At 37.5% G+C, this 17784-nt stretch overlaps 1 protein-coding gene across 2 annotated transcripts in view; it reads right to left on the bottom strand.

Moving 5' to 3' along the window:
* Positions 1-4731: 4731 nt before the first annotated feature.
* The window catches only part of RB195_012585 (uncharacterized protein), a gene marked incomplete at both ends in the record, with an annotated part of 54226 nt that continues 41173 nt past the window's right edge, over positions 4732-17784 (bottom strand). For both annotated transcript variants that reach the window (XM_064202021.1, XM_013447663.2), the window contains 16 exons: positions 4732-4860; positions 4955-5116; positions 5183-5299; positions 5354-5439; positions 5540-5692; positions 6282-6369; positions 6433-6511; positions 7085-7251; positions 7893-8012; positions 8602-8672; positions 8784-8874; positions 9246-9365; positions 9842-9999; positions 10070-10257; positions 10345-10451; positions 12554-12641. In XM_064202021.1, the coding sequence (XP_064057901.1) occupies positions 4732-4860; positions 4955-5116; positions 5183-5299; positions 5354-5439; positions 5540-5692; positions 6282-6369; positions 6433-6511; positions 7085-7251; positions 7893-8012; positions 8602-8672; positions 8784-8874; positions 9246-9365; positions 9842-9999; positions 10070-10257; positions 10345-10451; positions 12554-12641 (1924 nt within the window). The remainder of the gene's footprint in view (positions 4861-4954; positions 5117-5182; positions 5300-5353; positions 5440-5539; positions 5693-6281; positions 6370-6432; positions 6512-7084; positions 7252-7892; positions 8013-8601; positions 8673-8783; positions 8875-9245; positions 9366-9841; positions 10000-10069; positions 10258-10344; positions 10452-12553; positions 12642-17784) is intronic.

Here is a 17784-nt window from a genome sequence, read left to right as displayed (position 1 = left end):
TGTAACCGCAAAAATATTGCAGCATTTTCCAAATAAAGGATTTTTTCTGTTCTGTGATGCAAGGTTGTTTCCGTTTTGTTGCGACTTGACCCTTTACTCTGACTACTTTTCTCCTCTTATTACTGTAAGTAAATCCAATGTTAAATCGTGCACTACTTTTCCTGAGCAAAATCAAGATTTTTATAGATCTCTATCCTGGCTAACGTTCTGGAATCGTCGCCTGTTTCAGAACCTGGAAAATCAAAGATACATGTAATCTAACCCCTCAAACGCCTAATTATCCCACAGCAGGTATGACTTAGCAAACAGATTGCTCAAAAATAACATCAACATCAGACAAAACTCAAAAACTCAAAAACAACAAACATCAGAGAATCAGACCAAAATGAAGCTCTCTTCGATATCCATAAAACTGTGATTTTAGCTGACCGGCACCGGCTGTTAGAGTTGCGTCGCTAGTAGTAGCTAACAATCTGATCAGATGATACTGATCCATTGTTGTTTACATTAAGAAACAGAGGGATTGTATAAGGGACTGTAGAAGCAAAGCTGTGAAGTTATTGCGGGGTGTTAATAAATTCCCGATATTTGCAAGCATGGATTTAATCAGTGATCATTAGGTATTGTGCTTAAGAGATAATCTGAAGGATGAAGGCGCAAAGATTCATGCTGAGAAGAGAAGCAATGCACTGTCTCCATTCTTTTTCTGAAGAACCCTTGGACCACAAATTCTTCCTGGCTAGTATTTAGATTCAATCGTTTGCTCGGCGTGGAGAGAATGTAGAAGGCAGATGGGAGGTATTCTCTGAGCTTATTTTTGTTGAAATTTTGTGAACGCCTTTAGAGTTCCACCAAAATAGCATTTCAGGAGAAATTAGCCTCGAATTTGGTCTTCGTTCCAAAGTTATCATCGAATTGCTATTGTTCGAATAATTGCTCGAATAAAGACGTAGGATCTCGTGACTATAATTGTTCAGAATGGTTTCAGGCCTTATATTAGCGTGAACGTAAACCCACATTTGAACAAAAACAATTGTTTTTTGGTGCACTTCATGACATAAAGCAGTAAGAACTCGCCATTAAGTTTCCATTTCATTGGGGCGCTTAAAGGGTTTTTGCGAAATTATTGCGATTAACTAGTTTCGTACCTTTGTAAACTGTTAAGTAGAAAAAGTTCATTACTACTCTAAGAGCATCCTGTATTGATTGTTTGTCATTCGTCGAAATTTCAGATTGGGAAGTATTCACATCATAAAAGTTAGATTTCCATGTGAACAATTACAAAATCTCTTTTTTGTGGTTAATGTTTCCCTTTATAGGACCTCTTTGATTTTTATTCCTCTAGGGCCTATCGGATCCCAAAATTATCTTCTCTTAAAAATTCCCATAAAAGGTCACTGGTGTATCAATCCACTTGGGATGCGCCAACGCATTTTTACTGCAATTCGTAACCGTAGGAGTTTTGGAATGCGTGTTGGCCTATACAATGACCTGCGGGGGTCAGCCGATCATCAATTCAGTGTTTTTAACCTATCAGAGAGGTCTGGCACCAATTTATCGACTCCAGAGGGATGAAGGGCTTGGTTTGCGCTAGGGCGGTTTTGAACCATCAACCGCGTGGCTACAACGAACCTGTAACCGACTGTCTGGACCACAAAGGCCCCATTCATTCACATCATACTACTGAATAAATGAGAAGAATGCTTCAGAGCAGATAGTATATTATAAGGTTATGATTGTCCAAAGATCTTACCAATACGTGATCCAATGGTCCGACAGCAAACAAACGAGGGCATCCCGTCCATTGCGCTTGACATGATGTGGGAGTGCCGACAAACACTACGTTGACACATGTCATCCGTTTCCTTTATATAAAGAGGATAGGAAAGTACGTCCGGGATTTTACTCAACTATGTTTCATTGCTACTGTCCGACTTTCGACCCCCATCGTAGAAATTTTTCTCCTTGAGAAATAACCGATTTAACCTACTATCATCAGATCTATCATGATAAAGCGCTGAAGACAGGTAGGAAATCTGTTCAATTTTCCGCATAACGCGCAAAACTGAAAAGATTTGTTACAGATGATGTTCAGATGGATTTCCTGAAAGTTTTGACAGAATAAGGAAGGATACAACTGCAACGAAAAGAGAAGCACTCATTCACGATAAGTTGGATCGCTCAGACGCTGACAAAGATGTGCTTTCAGAAGTGAAAGTGTTTAAATACGTATATGAATTTTATGAATTTCTGTATGTATGTGTATATATGTTCGAAGCTTCCGTGTTCTTCTTGTGACGGTCCGATATCGCTTAAACAAGAGCTTCATTAATTGTATTAATAATGTGAACGAGAACAGAAAGAGCCGAAACGAGATAATGGTCATATGTTTCAAAAAGTCCCAAAACACAGGAAGAGTGATACTTGTCACTAGATGTTCATGGAAATGTGTGGTTAGATGGCTGAACATCACTACAAATCCAATCTCGCATGTTCGTACAAGAAAATTAAGATTGTAGCAGAGCGAGGAGGGTGTAGTGTAGTGGCTAGAGGTTCCCCTTCCTGCCAGATCGAGGTTCGAATCCGCTCTAGTGCAAACCAAGCCTTTTATCCCTTTAGGGTCTATAAATTGGTACCAGACTTGTCTGGGAGGATTAAAGCACTGACTTGACACATCGGCTAGCCCCTGCAAGTCATTGTATAGGCCAGTTACACGTTCGTAGACATCAAACGATTCTGAATTAAAGTGAACGTGGGGGCGCATCCCAAGCGGATTGATTAACCCCAGACAATTTATCATTTATCCAGAACTAACTCTAGAGAATCCGACGGTTGTGTTGGTTTCTTGGCTCAAAGAATCTAAAAAACTGTTAGTTATTGCTTTTGCACTGCGTTGTTGACATTCTATTTCCTACATACTAAAGTAGCAACAAATTATCTCAAAGTATACTCTGACTATGTCATGAAAAATGACAAAAATTCACATCTACCTAAAATTATAACGAATTCACTATTGTTAGAACGGAAATCTAAAGAACAATGCTATGAACATGTAGAAGTGCATTTTTTCTGAATGTTAGAAAGACGCTCATTTAAGAGCTGCACGAATAATGAGCCAATCGAATCTTTTAAAACGTATATGATAAAACCATAACATTATAAACTGCATGAAAAGTCGTGAAAGTGTTTCTAAAAATAAACAATGTTCAGCCATACGATAGTGGCTGTAAGCCATCAAAGTGTGGAAAGTTTTGACTTTGAGTTTTAGTGTGCTGCGGTTATACTTACTTCTTAGCTATGTACAGAATGTTAAAGCAAGGAAGGGGGTGTAGTTCACCGCGGTTAGATTGCTGGATGATATTCGCCCTATCCTTTTTGGTTTTGGTATAAATGACTTGTTTAGACTCGCGCAGTTTAAAATGATTTTTATCAGTAAGTCGCCATACCTTTAGTACAACATTATTATGATTAACATTATCATAATGATCTGATCCACCTTTGCAAAAACTCTAATATCACCATTGCTTTCACGTTCAAAAAAATCAAATATGTCATCAAAAAATATTTTAAAAACATTGAATTTGTCGACTTGACGACAAGCAATCTTCAAGCGCCTGAAGAGCGGCGCAGCGAAAGACAACAGCTTTCAAACCCGGTTCGACTGCTCTCTGACAGCGAAAATCCAACCGCGGGGCGTTTTAGAAAAAAAAATGGAGTTCTCTGGATTGTACATCGAATTCGACTACGTCCAACTTTTTCATTTTAAAAAAAGATTCTAGAACCCGCAGACAGCCAAAAAAGGGAATAAAAGGACTGAAATATTACCAATGCGGGAAGAAATTCCATCAGCGGATTTGACCTCACATTCGAGATCGATACCACATGACTCTGACTTCATCGCAGTGTGTATCCAGTAAGGGAAATGCTTCCTATAGAGAAACCAAAGACGAACTTTCCTTATAAGTCTATGGAATCAAGGAAGTCTATGAGTCTATGAATCAAGGGTCTAGGAATCAGGGAGTATTGAGGATTATATCTGTGCACTTTGCAGATTTCAACTAGGAGAAGAGCCTTTGGCCTCGATACGATAGCAGGAACAAACGTCACGTCACTGTCTAGAATGAAGGATCTAGAAGTGGCATGGAAGGAGAAGAATGCGAGGAAAGGATTCACTAAGGTGAGAAACTCTGTAAAACCCTACAGAGTAAAAGGCAATACCTACACCAACAGATATTTCGTACTTTACGTGGAATCCACTTATTTTCATTCAAATTTTGATTCCCGAGCGATAGAAAGCTTTTTTAATTATTCGAGTTCTACTACTAGTCGAAAGTCTGGTCAAATACCAATCCAAGTACGTAGGGTGGAGTCGCACAATTACTTCTGTAACTACTTCTGTTCTATCAGAACGGGCGAAGTTTAATAAGTATTTATGCTTTGTTCATTAAGACAATGATCACAGAAAATATGTCTATAAATAGAAAATGGAATCACAAAAAAAAATACCCTTCAGCGTGGGATCATTTCGACTAGCAAATGCACAAAAAGCGTACATTAAAATTGTGATATATTGTGCAAAAGCGATTTTGGAGCAGTGAAAAAATGTGGAATATTTAGAAGATTCAGTGTACAACAATAATTACAATGTAAATTGTGGGAGAAAAAGAAAGAAAAACGAAGAACGCAACGTTGCCCGTAGAGAGAATGAAGAGCATTCCTCTATTCATTGCGTCATTGCACCCACTCCGCAGGCACCCATTGCGGTTCGATTTCGAGTCGCCTTAGAATCGATTTGATCTCGGCTAAGGATTTGTCAAAGTCCGTGTTCACAATGATCGAATCGAAAAGGTGTCCGAATTTCTGAAAAATCCAGAATAGTTACCCGTCTAATCGTCTTCAAGAGAAGTGCACGTCTACATGAGAGGTGCGAACAGCGATATCTAGCGTTGATTACCTGTTCTATATTCTTTCCTTGTGTTAGAATCCCTTTCAACTCGTCATCTTTCACGTGGAACTGGCCACTACATTCTTTTTGCCTGCGTAACGTTTGAAGTGAGGGAGGAGCGACAAACAGTATGAACGGCATGATTTCGGCCGTTCGAACAGCAATCAGTGACTGAAAACCGAGGAATAGAAACGGTGTCTTCGGTTTCTATTCGTTCCTAAACGGCTTCAGAATCACCTCAGCCTTCAGTGTAAGCACACAAGTTTTTGATCTCCGGATAACGTTGACGATATCGGCGGCTGCGGTCCCATACATGTGTTTCTCGAATTCTCCGTATTCAACAAATTTAGACGCCTGAAGAGGAAATTGTTTCATGCAAGATTTCGAATCAGCAGCAGCTCATCCCACCTTTGCGTCATCGAGGAATCGTTGCCTCGAAATGAAATGGTAATGCACTCCATCCACCTCTCCATCTCTTGGCGGTCGAGTGGTATCTGGAATTGTGAGAGTTTTCAAGTTAGTTCTGGAAATTCAGACCTAGGTCCGGAAAAATCGCAGTTAAATTCCTTCAACCAGAGAGAAAAAAAAACTAACAGGGTATGGGTCCGGCAAGGCGATCCCGGTCCGATTCCAGCAGCCGTTGTCGCAGCTCCAAGCAGCCAACACCTTCCGGCCCACAGAGGACCAAAGTGCGTTTACGTTCGGTTCGAGCGAGATGAAAAACCACTTCTTCGTAGGTGAGGAGGTCTGGAAAGGAAAGGATAGTATGGGATTTCAAAAAAAAAACACGCAGTGGAGATGCCCAACATTAACGGCAACGTCAGATTTACTGTTTCAATACAAAGATCTCTGTTCACTACGGTAGTGGTGCTCTTCTTATGTAAATAGGCCTCAGTCCTCTCCTCAAATTTCAAAATCGCACCTCTACCTTCGTCAAAGTACGGCCTTTTATCGTTTCTATCAGTAATGACCAAAATTTGTCAGAGATATCTATTCCTTTCTCAGACTTTCCACTTTCACTTCAAACCATTTCTTCTGTAGATTTACAGGTGCATAACAAAGTTAAAAAAAACATAAAAAAATTATTTGGCTTTCGTTTCTAGGATTGATCGAATCGAACGAATAGAGGCGACTTTGAAGTCCTAGAAGAAGCAAGAATTTCATCGCAACCTAGCATTCCCAAAATAACTATCTATTTTTGTAACATTTTTGTTGTTCAAAAGAAAATTCATGAGATATTTGTGAATATCGAGCAATGATCAAACTACCATTACAGTTACTCGATCGTACACTCTGCGATCGCATACTGTATGGACAGTAAAACATGTGAAATAACCTGAATGATAGCCAAAACTATTGTTAGCCGGTTCATCGGCACTTCGCTGGACTTCCTTAGAAGTTTTTCTGCCTAAGGTACGGATCACCTGGAAGAAGGATGGATTCGTCACATTTACCCGACTACTACCAGAATATCTACGTTCACCGACCTCTTGTAGTCGTTTTTTCGAATCTGTTCTACATTTCGGCTTAGTGTCACGGTCCATTTCGTCCATGTATAGTACAACTCTGAAATAGTACTGCAGTACTTTTGGCGGATCTCTACATTGCAATTTCCCCTCGAAATGGTATCGGTGATATAATTACGGTTCATAGAGACCGGTTTTGCTGTATAAGGCGTAATCGAATCGTATCAAGTGATCTTAAGCACTTGATTTCTATGGAAACAAATTATCGGGACTTCCTTTGATATTTTAGGGAAAAGAAAAACTGCAAGAAAAAAGCCAAAGCAGTTTTAGCCACCTCATGGCCTCATAGTAAGGAACAAAGAGGAACTTCAGAAATCAATGGTAGTTAGAGAAATCACAAAACTCATGAGGTCTTCAAAAAAAAATCAAAAAATAAATAGAAATCGAGGAAAGAAATCTCAGAGCTTGCTGAGCTTTCTTTATCTCCTGGAAATTCGTTCAGGTGTTCTCCCCGATATTAGTTTTTCGAGAAAAGAAATTAGAGAAATTAGTACAAAAATAATGGAGTCGTGATGTTTTCACAGTCACATTTTTTCATACCCAGATTTCAGCATTAATATGTGAAATTTGATCGAAAAAAAAACCGAGAGTAAAAAAAAACCAAGCGACGTACTGTTGATGGAAACTGGAACTTGGTATGAGTCCTGCCAGCGATTGCGATGTGTCGTCTCCTTCTCTATATGCTTGCCACCAATTTTCGTCTTCTGTGCTCATCACGTGTAAAATATCGCCTCGTTGGAATTTTAACGCCAGTTCTTTGCATGGAACGTAGATGTCATCCTGAACACAAAAGTTGACTTGACATTGCTGTTCTGTATTTGATTACGGTTGGTTCTCATACAACGTCACCCTGCGCTTTTTTTTTCCTCTGAGTACTTTCAGCACCAGAACAAACATTTTTAGACTTCAAGTATAGGAAGAAATCAAGTTGTTGAAGGAGTGAATAGTCATTAATTACGTTACGTATTTGTAGCCATCAAGCAGACTTCAAAAGCCAAATTTCCTTCTCTAATCAGGTTAGAGATCACATATGGATATATGGGGATATATAAGAGGTAAATTTCTGCATTCGAACAAAAAATGAAACAATGTTAATATGCTAGATAGTTATTTTTGGAGCCAGGGGTAAAGTGAAAATATAATCACACAAACCAAAGCAGCAATTATTTAGAACTATCCCCCCCAAAAAAAAATAAATAAATAAAACAAGACTGCTGAGAAATTTTTGGACAAAAACCCGTGAACAATTTTGCTCAGAAAAATGGAAACATTGTGTTCAGTAGTATTGTGGAATCCATGAATGGTCTGTGATCCATATATTACTCGTTTTTATTTTGATTTTATGAGGGCAAGTAAAGTAAAAGAAGTAAAGTAACACAGCTAAACAATATGTCCATCCAAATTCACCACATATGTCTTACCTCTGGGTCATAGTCGAATAATGCTCTCATGTATTTCACTCCCGTAGAGGGTGGCGCAGTCTTCTTTTCACTCACAGCAGGTGATGAGACCACAAATCGAACCTCGCCGGAAATTGAACGCTGCAAAAATTGCATCATCTCTCCTGCATATCCTTGTGCCATCCGCAAATAATAAGAAAATCCCACCGCGATGCGAATTACCGTAAGTATTAACGACATACATTTAAATTTAAATTTTAAAAAAATTAAACTGTGAAAACTCTTTTTTTCCAAGAAATATCCATTTTTCATTAAGAGATGCACAATACGCAATGTTGACGATTTGGAGAGTTTTATTCTCAACCTGCTTCTTCGGATAAAATATGAATATTTCACATTGCAGTATTCAGCGATTTCGAGGATTTCTCACCTACCGTAGCAGAAGTATGATCTGTACAACCTATCACAGAATGTCCTACGAAGACTCAACCTTTCTGTATAAAAATTTTGCAAAAATCTGGTGAGCTCTGCTGTTTCTTGCTTCTGTTTTAAGGCGCACCTCTGGGTGTTCTCAAATAAATATATAAATAAATAAATATCATTGCTGTCAAAACCACCGTTACTAGCATAATGACCGCATAAAAATTCGTTTGAGAGGTTTTTAATTTTGGAAACTATTTAATCCCATCAATCTAAGTCCATTTGACGTAATTTTCTTCTTTCAACTCACCAATAACTCGCACACTTCAGTGACGTTCTTTCCGCGTAGATCAATACCATTCATTTCTAGTAATTCATCACCTAAAAGCAACAAATACATACTTTACACTAATTTTTTTATTCGTTATATACTAGTTACAGTAGTTGTATTAGAACTAGCTGTATTAGTGTTCGTTGTGGGACAAACCGAACCTTCTTTGAGCAGTCCCGTCTTCTCTACAATCCCTCCTTTAACCACTCGCCCGACAACTATTCGGTCCTCTTCATTTCGTACTGTCGCACCCTAAAAAAATAACTCATCCAAACGAGGAGAACCTAATCATCCGAAGTTTGTGTATTAATTCTAAAAAATCTTCTTCTAGGTGAGATCCACGAAGATTTACATCAGCAATCACAGCACTCCTTGGTGAGAAACAAATGCAATAAAAATAATAATATAATGAAAATCTTTGAAAACTGTGTGAAATGGTAAAATCACGGCAAAGTAATAACAGAGCACAGAAGCATGAGCCTAGTGAACAGCACTCGAAACTTACCGAGCAAAAATCTTATAAATAATTCTCAAATATCATCAACGAGTTCCCGGTGGTTCTAAATTTCAGCAACAAAAAAAGACGTCTTAAGGTCTTAAGGTTAGGAGCGTTGGCGGCTCACCAAGTAACTGTCTTCTTTTTTGTACAGCGACACCACGTGTACGTTTGGTTCAAGCGGCTTGGTGGGAGATTCGGCGGCAATCCCGTTTATAATAAAAGACGACTCATCCTCTATAATTTCCTGAAATCAGAAAGTTACAAGAAATTCCTGGAATCAGTGGAATCAGAAAGCTACAAGAAATTCCTGGAATCAGAAAGTTACAAGAAATTCCTGGAATCAGAAAGTTACAAAAAATCCGTGTCGGATCTTTTAGACTTCTAGAATTTCTACGAACTTAGAAAGCCTTGTGGGAGGAGTTCCGAAGAACTGAATTTGTAAATCAGATCAGAATCGCAGTATGACCGTATTTCAGGAAATTGTAATCCTAACTACTAGGACTACATTCTTCTTTGACAAGAAGATTTTTTTTTCAAAAATTAATTTTGATGTGAGAAATATTACTTCGCCATCCGCCTGTAGTTACCGAATCGCACACGCTTCAAATTCTACGTTTATCGAATACTCACTTCATCCGTTAAATTCCAAAAATCCTATACTCGCATGGATTCTTATTTTTAATAGATCTAGTTTCATGGACATGAGTGATTAAAAATTACCTCGTCCCTCCTCCGATGAACAGCGATCGCTTCTATCGCTGTCTGAACGGGTTCCGAATGGAAATATTCGTGTAAAATCTTCGAATCCTCTTCACGTCCCTCCACTTTTGATAAATGATCCGTTATTCGATCCACAGACACAATAACTTGTTTCAAAGCTGAAAATCTCTCCTTCGTTTGTGCATCGAAAAAAAAAATAGGCTTCAGAAAAAAAGAAACACTACTCACGCATAGCCTGATTATTATTGCTTTCTATTTTTCCATTCACAGTGATATCAGCCTGATCATAACACTGATTCTCGTATCCATTAAGAGTTTTCCCGCCGGTTGGATTCAAATCAGGCATGTCGATGCAGACCGGTTTGTCTTTTGAAGCCGCTAATGCTTGTAGTTTTTTCGATTGTCTCAAGGAGGATCTGAAAATCGAGGATGATGGTAATTTCAGATAAGAACTGAACGTTTAACGTTGGTTATGCGATTAACTGTCCAGACGAATTGCCTACCTTAGAAAATCGTTCTCCTTTTCACGTTGTGCTTTTTGTGACAAACGTGCCTTCACGTCCAACTCATACAATTTTAACCGGTCATTAGCAGTCTGATGAAGTTGAAGCTTAAAAAAATAATTTTATTAATTTTGGTGGATGGCCACTAAGATTTGATGGTCATATTCGTTTATATAAATTTGTTTTTAAGAATATAGTTTATCTAGTAGTTTTTTTTTATTATGAGTTGTACAGAAAATCGCCAGGAGCAAGAAAAAACTGAAAGGATATTCTATGCTCTATACAACGTTGATAGCCAAAGCCTTTGGGTCCCATTTGAAGTATGGAACTTAACTACTTACACGAGAAAAAAGACAGTAGAGCTGTGCAAGGTATATTCGTTCAGTTATAATGCCTTTGAGCGTAATAAATAAATAAATAAATTAATTAATTAATAAAATAATGAACAGAATATGCTCAAACCTTGCGTACGTAGTGTTTTAATCGCAATTTCAATGATCGCTTCAAGAAAACCTTTACTAATTCTTTTCAGGAACACCAAATTCGTTGACTTCTTGGAAACCTTCTGTAGGATTCTCATTTTTATCTGTCGGAGGTTGGTCTGCTCACGGTTTATTCTGATTCGATTTCTGATTTGATCGGTGGGCTGGTATTATTACGCGACGCCACCGGGCCGCCGTCCCCGAGATCTGTCTGTCCTCTTAGGACATTTCTGTGCACAACTTGATTGATTTTCAGCAAAAAAAAAACTCGCTCGGAATTAATTCGTTCTATTTTTTGTTCCGTATTCCGCGAAAAGTGACATTTTGTCTGAACTGTTTGAGGCCGTAGGTGACCTTAAATCGTTTTTTTTACCATTTGAACCATTAGCTTTTTTCAGCTTGGAGCCTCCGCTCCATCTCTACCCCATTCCGACGGGATCCTTGAAGAAGCCCTGAGTATGCGCCTTGGGTGTCAGCCAGGAAGGCGCCAACACATAGCTAGAGCCTATGGATGCCGTAATGGAAGACTTTTCCTAGAAGTGGCCTGATGTAATACGTATGTACGCACACGCAGAACGTCGGCATCTTACCACGCAATAGAGGAGATCTGTTTCCGTTTGTCATTCTCAAAATGAGAAGACCATCAGGTTACTTTATTTAAAGGCATCACCCCACGATCTACGACCCCGTGTAGGCATTATCCGTACCAGCCCAGATTCGTGGGGTGATGTCTCTAAGTTTCTATGGGCATCGGCTAATAGCTTAAAGCCTAAAGCGTGCACTGATGGATGGAAGATAAACTGAACGCATTTTTTGCTGGCAGACAACTGCGGCAAGATGTCGCGTTCCAGGCGGAATAGGGATAAATGGATTGACACAACCGTTGAAGATGGAGTAAAATTGGCCACGCAACCTTCAACGACGATGCGACTCGGCGAAAGCGCGGACAGTTAAATGCGTTAGAGCGTTTAACAGTAATATAAGCCCACTGATTAAGCCAATAAACCGTGTTATTCTCATCTGTAGGTTCTTGTTTTCCAGACTCTTTTAAAATTATCGAGGATTGCGTACGAAACTTGTTCGACACCGTCTCCTTGAAGAAAATGACGCATAAATGTGGAAAAAACACAAATGGTTATACTATCACTTCATGCACAACTTTTTTTGCGCTGAGCTCGAGGAAATTCTGAAAAAAAGTTGCCCCAGTGGAAATCCTACAGTAATCTGTCATTAAACGAAATTGATGTCTTTTTTCATTGTCATCGCATCAAATACGTAGGGATTATCAAAGAATATCAAAAAGAAAAGCAGAAAATTGCTTTGGTCCCTAGGGGAATAAAGAAGTGATGGGAATAAAAATCGTGCATTTATGCCAGAAACAGATGTGTGAGACACATATGCATATCTAGATAGCAACTGAACTAAAAAAAGAGAAATGGAAAAAAAAGAGAAAAACTAAATCCACTGACATTAAACTAACTGGCAATTTAGATTGTTGACGGGGAAATTTCTTTTTTTAATGAGTTTTTAATGAATTTTTGATAATTTTAATTAGCACATAGCTATGCAGCTAACAGATAAAATTCTAAAATTATGAAACCATGGAAGCCCACAAAATTCGGAACAAAATCCTTCCTTTTCCCTTCACAAGGAGAATTTCTTTCCGCCCGGTTCGTGAACGGCTTTTCTACAATCTCTATTCCGTGAGAAAGTGATAATTTACTCACTTGAGATGCTGTGGATGGAGCCTGACATGAAGCAGCCGGTTCTGATGCGATCGATTCCATGTCGAATGTTTTTACGAGAGGATTTTTCCTAGAAAAACATTCCATTTTAAGCTGCAAATATGACGGAGGTAAAGCGGCAGCGAAAGCAGGCTAGAAAATTCAGACTAGGAGATCCGTGAAACAATACAGAAAGAGAAAATGGCTGCATCGATTCCGATGACGCGTTTTTCTTTTCCAGAAAGAACTTCACATTGTTCAGAACAACAAGTATGTTCAGAACATCCATCGAATGACTCACGCAGCACATTTTTCCATGCAAATTCACAAATTCGGGAAGGCATCAAATGACGATTTCGCATCATTCGATGTCAGGATGTTGTGCAGAAAAATATTGCAGGACGAAAAGAAAAGTGAAAGAGCATTGATTATCATAATAATGAATATAACAAAGAAATATGAAAAATAAATTTAAAAAATAATTAATATAAATAAATATACAAAAATAATATAAAGATGAATATAATGAAAACCAAGAGTGCGTGGATCTTGACAAAGATTTTGAGAGTGACAAAATCCAGCTCTCCACCTCTGGTTGGGAAAGAATATCCAAAATACTCGACAGGACATTGTGAGGCAGGAAAGTGGCTTCGCTATTACTTGTGCATTTGTACATTAAAATTTCTTGGGAAAACAATGAAAAAGCCCCAAAAAAACCTGCACAACCTGAAAACTCCAGAACAATAACCGTAGAGTCGAAGAACAAGCTTCTTTCAGGGTTGAACCACTGTTGCCCCAGAATTTGTGCTGATGCGATAATCACAATGGCGTTAAACGAACTGTCATGGAATATTTAACTAGTAAGAAGCTTGAGTGAATTACGTTCCTTGCAGAATTTTCGACGCAGAAAGAGGCGCTTTCTGGCATTGGTATTTGTCGTTAAAACTTCAGATCATTTCTCAGAAATGAATTAATGAGGTATACACACTGAAAAACCCTTTGCTTAAGGAAAATTTTTGCGCCTACTTCCACTGTGACTTCTAGGACTTCGGAACCTCGTGTTCAGATCCAATCGAATTTTATTTATATTTGTAAGTGAAAGAGTAGAAATTACATCATTCCAGAGGCTACCGGTCTTTTAAATGAGGGATTTACAGAGAAAGAGGCGAAGTGCACTGTAAATGTAAGTTAGAGTGGAATTTGAAAGTTTGCAGGCACGATTCACAAAGTGCGTTTTTTTTTCAAAATAATATTACGGGAAACAAAAAGCTAGTGCTAGATCTACTACCTGGTTTCAAACACATCCACTCCTCATGATAAACTAGTTCTCATCACAATATTCTAGTTGTTTACGCAGTTTTTTTTTTGTTTGCTCAGTACTAACAGAGCACAAAATCTAAAGGGTTAGTATTGATAAGATGAACGAGGAGACAAACATCCAAAGACAAAAAGAGGTACGGTTGTGTCCAAAGTAGTCACGGGAGAATAGAAATAGAAGAAAAAAAGAAAAGATAGTAAATAGCACTCGAAAAGAATAAAGAAAATTTTCCTTTTAATATTATTTGAACAATTATAATTCTAATTAATTATTTGGGATAACAAGTGAATCATAAAGTTGTTAATTAGGAGAAGTTTCTTCTGAGAAAAAACACCTATAAAAAAATAATTCAGTTTTAATCAGAAAGCATCGAAAGAAGATGCTTCGAGGAACAATTAAGAGCAAACCGAAATGTTTTCTTCTTTTGTAGTTCTTTGAATCATTTTTTCCCATTTACTTTACTCATTTCTTCTCTCAGTGAAGCAGCGATGAAACAGAAGCGCTCGAAAAAGGAGAAACAATGGATATGAGCAGAATTAGGTTACACCCAACATCGTTGTTCCCTCTCACATGTTAAGTGAATTTGGGTGGGAGGATGTCGTGAAAAGCTTCTCTGCTGACAACAACAGGATTTTCGATAGCGAGCTGTTGAAAGAACTAAGCGAGAAGAATGAAGAAGCGAAATGATTCACTTCGAAAAAGAAAAACAGTCAGTCACATGGGAAAATATAGCAAATGTGCAAAGAAAGATCGTTTTATCATAGCATTCGGCGACCACGTCAATATTTATATGAAAAACTGTTGAGAAATATTGTTGTGGTCATGAAAATACTAAATAATAACAATAAATAAATGATGTATAAGCCACAAAAAGTCTCTTCACCTGAGTTACTGCTTGCGTTAGCAAATTTATGAACTCAAAACTTTCCCACGATATCTTTATTCGTAAATTGACTCAATCACTATTTGTTTTGAAGTAATAAAAGTAGTGACACATACATATTGTGCCAATTTAACGTCTTTATTTATTTTCTTTATTTATTTTTATCTTCTTGTAGAATCCAGAAAGATTTTCTGAGGTTACACGAAGCTGTAATCAAAACGAATGTGTGGATTCGTCTGCACAGCGCGGATGTACATACGGGAGCGGTAAGAGCACTCACATTGCACTCCCTATGGTTCCGAAACACTCAAAGTCAACACTGACTTTTTGTTCCTCCCAGATCGATAAATCGATATCAGATTTATCTGAGAGGACAAGAACGCTAAATTGAGGGATCGGTTGGGTCCCACAAGTGGACGTACGGCCCATGTACGTGTTTATAAATCTATATTATTCTGATCCGAGGTCGAACGCGAAAACGCCTTCGGCAGATGGATTACCCAACGCCAAGCATTTAGTCCTTCGTTTTTTATGGTTCCAAAAATAGCTGCTGAGCCAAAAAAAAACCCTGAAGCAAATAGTTCTTATGGTCATCCTATATCACCAAATCGAAATTAAGGCGGAAGGATTGAAGCTGAACGTTCAATTCGGCTGAAATAGGCGGTTTTTTCTTGGAGCCCTAAGTTTTACTAGAATTATTTGATCTGCTGAAAGTCAAAAAAAAAAATCAAATCAATTTGAATCAACAATCCGTTCTAAGGATACCACTGTGTCATTTTTATTGTATACTGGAAGAAACAAAGAGAAAAATAGACTCTTAAAATGTGCGCCATTAACATTTGGGAGCTAGAAAGGGATATTTCTGGACATATTCGTGGAATTCTATGTTTCTGGATAAATTCATTGCAATCTCAGGGGAAATTTGTTCTATTCCTTCAGTAATAGTGCAAAACCATTCGCAATTCCAATCGATTCATTCGCAACATCATTTAAAAGTATGCATTTCATCATTCGATTGACAGTTAACACCCATCAAAATGTCCCATTCACGTAAAATCGGAAGAAAAACAGAAAATCGTGATCACTTATTGTCAATCGTCAGAAGAAAATCATAAGATAGTAGCTCTCCTGTACTATATAACTCCAGAACCTCTACAAAAAAAATCTGGATAAATTTCAAAAACACAAATCAAAAGCAAACAGGTAGAATAGTTTTCACCTAACAACGACTAACATCGGATAGCATAAATAAATAAATAAATAAATAAATAATAAAACGCGAAAGAGTAAATATAAACTTTTTTTGCACTTTTTTGAATTAAAATGACATTAAACAGCATTTCATTACAATTGAGTAGACCCTAATCAAAACCTATATATTTCGTCGTAAGGAATACTAGTAAAATGGCATTTTTACTTTTTTGTTTGACATTTAGACAACCAAACGTGAATGAAAAGCGAAGAATTTAGTATTAATAAATTAATTGACTCATTCATCCATTCATTCATTCACTTATTCATTCGAATCACCCAGATATGCTCATAATAGAGAACCTTTTCCATCACTCTATCACTGTACACCTTCTTCATGGGATCACTGAGAAAATATATAAAATAAAAGTATAAATATAATAATAAAAATATAATAATATTATATATAAATATTAACAGCAATATAACAATAACGAATAATAACAAATAATAATAATAAATAATAATAAATATATAATATATGCAATAATTTGTAATATAAATAGATATAAATAATAAAAATTTATGAAATATTGGGATCTTTTCAGACTAAATTTTCGAAAATAACCATGGAATTCGAACTGCTCAACTGAACCTACGTTTACAGAGAACAAAAATATGCAGCCAAAAGCGAGCAGAGTGGTTGAAGGAGAGTGTAGATGTGATAAATATGTAATCAAGTGAACCGAAAGGGATCGAGAAACTGCAACGTTCAAATCCAGGATCCAGGAAAGAGAAGAAACAGCGCGGAAGCGGAAGGCGGAAAGCGTCTAAGTGCAGTCGACGTCCGTTCGGCTAGGATGACGAGAATTCGGAGCAAATGACTGTGTGCGATGACCGAACCCGGAAGCAAATTCATTGACAGACAGCTTGTTTACATAAAGTAGGATAAGATCGCACTCTAACGCTATAGAAACGTACTATAATGTCTACGAAACTGTTCTTTTTTCTAATACCCTGCTATTAGGATTATTTCATGGAATACATAGAGCAAGGTTCTCCTCTGGGAACCACTGATACGATGAATACCGTAAGAACTACGCGGTCTCAAGAAACTTACTACGAAATATTTTGAGTTCAACACGAGTGCTGAGATGTGCTGGGAAACTTTATTTTACTTATTATTTTTATATTTATTCATTAGTTATTATTTTTATTTTATTTATTATCTTTGTATTTATTTATTTTACTTGTTTTATTTATTTTACATATAAAGAACGAATAGAAGATCAACAAAACACTTGTACGAAAAATTTATACGGATCAAGGAGCACGGATTTGCAGCTTTTCAACTCCATATCTGTATGAGGAATTGTTTTTTTTATTTTTTTCCTTTTTTTTCTTTTTAGTACTGTACTGTATTCATGTATTCCTCATACAATTGTATGAAACAGTTCCTCATATGGAGTTGAAAAGCTGCAAATCCGTGCTCCTGCTCCACTGGTGTGGATTTTTCATACAATAAGTGCTTTGTTGGTTTTGAAATGAATTTGAGTAAATTTTAATGAAGTGATCAGTTTGAATAATAGGAGCTACGTTGTTGCGCTTCAGAAAATTTGGATATTTTTTTCTAGCTAAACCTGAGCAAAATCTACCCTACATCATAACTAGTGCTAGATATTTGAGCAGATTCAGGCACCAGCTCAACCTTGTGGGAATTAGATCACAAGGTCAAGTAGGAGAGGTTGAAGGTTGGTTTAAAGGCAGTGTTTGAGGGAATTTTCTATGTTGAATTCTCTTCAGTATTAAATAGACTGCAGAACGCAAAACACCACCTACTAA

The sequence above is a fragment of the Necator americanus genome, chromosome V (genome assembly GCF_031761385.1).
Source record: "Necator americanus strain Aroian chromosome V, whole genome shotgun sequence".
Lineage (NCBI taxonomy): Eukaryota > Metazoa > Nematoda > Chromadorea > Rhabditida > Ancylostomatidae > Necator > Necator americanus.
The sequence above is the reverse complement of the archived record's forward strand: the minus strand, read 5'-3'. Positions and strand labels throughout refer to the sequence as shown.